This window comes from Pholcus phalangioides, unplaced genomic scaffold (assembly GCF_987345545.1).
Source record: "Pholcus phalangioides strain wild (caught in Gottingen) unplaced genomic scaffold, Ppha-v1.0 ptg000041l_1, whole genome shotgun sequence".
Classification (NCBI taxonomy): Eukaryota; Metazoa; Arthropoda; class Arachnida; order Araneae; family Pholcidae; genus Pholcus; species Pholcus phalangioides.
The window spans coordinates 6,212,395-6,214,988 of record NW_028301627.1 but is presented as its reverse complement, the minus strand read 5'-3'; the positions used below and the strand labels follow the sequence as shown (position 1 = coordinate 6,214,988).

The 2,594-nt window shown below is 35.2% G+C and overlaps 1 protein-coding gene across 1 annotated transcript; it reads left to right on the top strand.

Annotated features, from left to right (window-relative positions):
- Positions 1 to 1,039: 1,039 nt before the first annotated feature.
- On the top strand, positions 1,040 to 2,194 carry LOC149065175 (uncharacterized). Its single transcript, XM_089254553.1, has one exon. It carries the CDS (start codon positions 1,181 to 1,183, stop codon positions 2,084 to 2,086), a length of 906 nt encoding a protein of 301 aa, XP_089110679.1. The 5' UTR covers positions 1,040 to 1,180; the 3' UTR covers positions 2,087 to 2,194.
- The last annotated feature ends 400 nt before the right edge of the window (positions 2,195 to 2,594 follow it).

Below are 2,594 nucleotides of genomic sequence, written 5' to 3'. Positions count from 1 at the left end.
CATTTCTGTGTTTTATTAATATGGGTCATTATCTTTACACTTTGATTTTCATTTTTCATGTATGGTTTTTGAAGCAGGTGTTTTAGACAGTATGGTAAATACCAAGGGTTTTACCGTATTGACCGAAACCTTGCCAACCTTGATTGTAATAGATTTAGACTTTGTGATGATGGTACTTTTTCTTTTGCAGATAATCAAAGATTCCCTTCATAATATCTGCAGGATTAAAAAGCAGAAGCTTTAGAAGAGGATCTGCTGAGAAAATTTTCTGAGAAACTTCAGAAGAATTGCAGATGCTATAACAGATTTGGTTGCCTGCTCTCTGTTCAGAAACATCTTTAAGAGTATGGGTATAAATTATATGCAAGATCACATAACAAGGATGATGTGAATGAAAAAAAATGCCAATTTTATATTGATTTAGACACAATTTATAGCTTCTGATCAATTTCAAATTGAAGAAAACTCTTATATGGTAACAAGACCATTTAAAACTTATGGTATCACAGAAAACAAGTATCAGTGTTGGAGAAGAACATTTATGAAAAGAAATGATTTAGACTAGTGTCCATCAAATATTAGACTGAAATATCCATACTGTGTAAAATACACGCATGAGTGTTATATCTCTGGTAAAACATTTTCAGGGTTCAGCAATTTTTAAATCTGTACAAAAAGAAGCTACATCTGTGAAAGAACATTTCATCAGCTGAACACTTCAAACAAGCTGAAAAAAATTTGTACTGAGAAGGTGCCACATGACTGTGAATTTTGTGGAAAGAATTGTTTTGCAAAAAATGTGCAAAACTTTTCATATGTGAGGAAAGCCATATAATTGTGATGAAATTTTTGTTCAACATCAGCGATTTGAACTGATACAAAAGAGTCTACACACAAGAGAAGCTGCATGAATCAGAGTTCTATGGTGGAATATTTTTTTGAGTAGACAATTTAAATAGAGCAGGCTTCCATAGTGGAAAAAGGCCATATAAGTGTCATACTTCAGTGATAAACATTTTTTCTCACATTTACAGTTTTTACCAACACAGAACAGTCCACACTGGGGAGCAGTCACAGGAGTATGAAATCTGTGGTAAAACATTCTCGCTTTTAGGTAATTTAAACATTCACATTTTGTGATATTGGCATTAAAACATTTTCTTGCCACAGTAATTTGAATATGCACAAAAGAGTTCAAATGAAAGAGAAGGCACTTGAGTGTGCTATCTGTCATAAGACATTTTCTCAACTTTATGATTTAAAATCACATGCTGTGACCCATACTGGAGAGAAGCCACACAAGTGTGAAATCTGTCGCAAAACATTTTCTCATAGTAGTAGTTTCTACCGACACAAAAGAGTCCACACAGGAGAGAAGCCACATGAATGTGAAATCTGTGGTAAAACATTTTCTTCTGTAGGCAATTTGAAAGTGCACAACAGAGTCCATACTGGAGAGAAGCCACATGAGTGTAACATCTGTGGTAAAAGATTTTCTTTTGTTGGCAATTTGAAAGTGCATAACAAGGTCCATACTGGAGAGAAGCCACACAAGTGTGAAATCTGTGGTAAAACATTTATTCAAGTAGGCGAGTTGAACACACACAAAAGAGTCCACACTGGAGAGAAGCCACACCAGTGTGAAATCTGTGGTAAAACATTCTCTCGAGCAGGTGATTTAAAATCACATAACAGGATCCATACTGGAGAGAAGCCATATGAGTGTGGTATCTGTGGTAAAAAATTTTCTCAAGCTGGCAAATTAAAATTGCACAACAGAGTCCATACTGGAGAGAAGCCGTATGAGTGTGATATCTGTAGTAGAAAATTTTCTCGACGAAGTAATTTGAACAAACACAAAAGATTCCATAGTGGAGAGGGGGCCCGTGATTGTGAAATCTGTGGTAAAGTATTTTTTGACCAAAGTAGTTTTAACCGACACAAAAGAGTCCACACCAGGGAGAAGCCACTTGAATGCGATTTTTGTTACCAGAAGTTTTCAACTAGTTCTCATCTCAAGAAGCACAAGTTGATTCATTCTGAAGGGACTTCAAATGAAATTGGTAGTGCCAAGCAAATGGCTTAGCACACACATGAGAATATGTCCTAACCAAGGCTTGACAAATCCCAAGTTGCCATGGCGACTAAAGAAGTGGTATTGGCGCCAAAATTTCCCTTTGTTTTTAAATTCAACTCCGAGAACTATATAAAATTTTTGGAACTTATATCCACATATGAATGAATATGGAAAAGAGTCACTATGTCCTTTAAAAGTTGGGAAAAAAATTATATGGTTTTGAAATTATTTTTCTCAAGGAAAAAAATTTTTGACTCCTAAAAAATTGTTTTGGTGCCCAGATTTTCTTTTCTAATTTGTCAAGCCCTGGTCTTACCTTGATATTTCAATGGAAAAACCTACACCTCTTTCAAGTGATAAAGAGGGGTGTTTTAGGGGGACAGAATGAAAAATCCAATAAGAACTCTTCCAAAACATATTTTGGATATAAAGTTAATGTTTTTTGTTTTATTCTGTGAGAAGTTAGCACATGTGGCGTGTTGTGTTGTACATGGTAGTGTTAGCCAAGTGATGACAG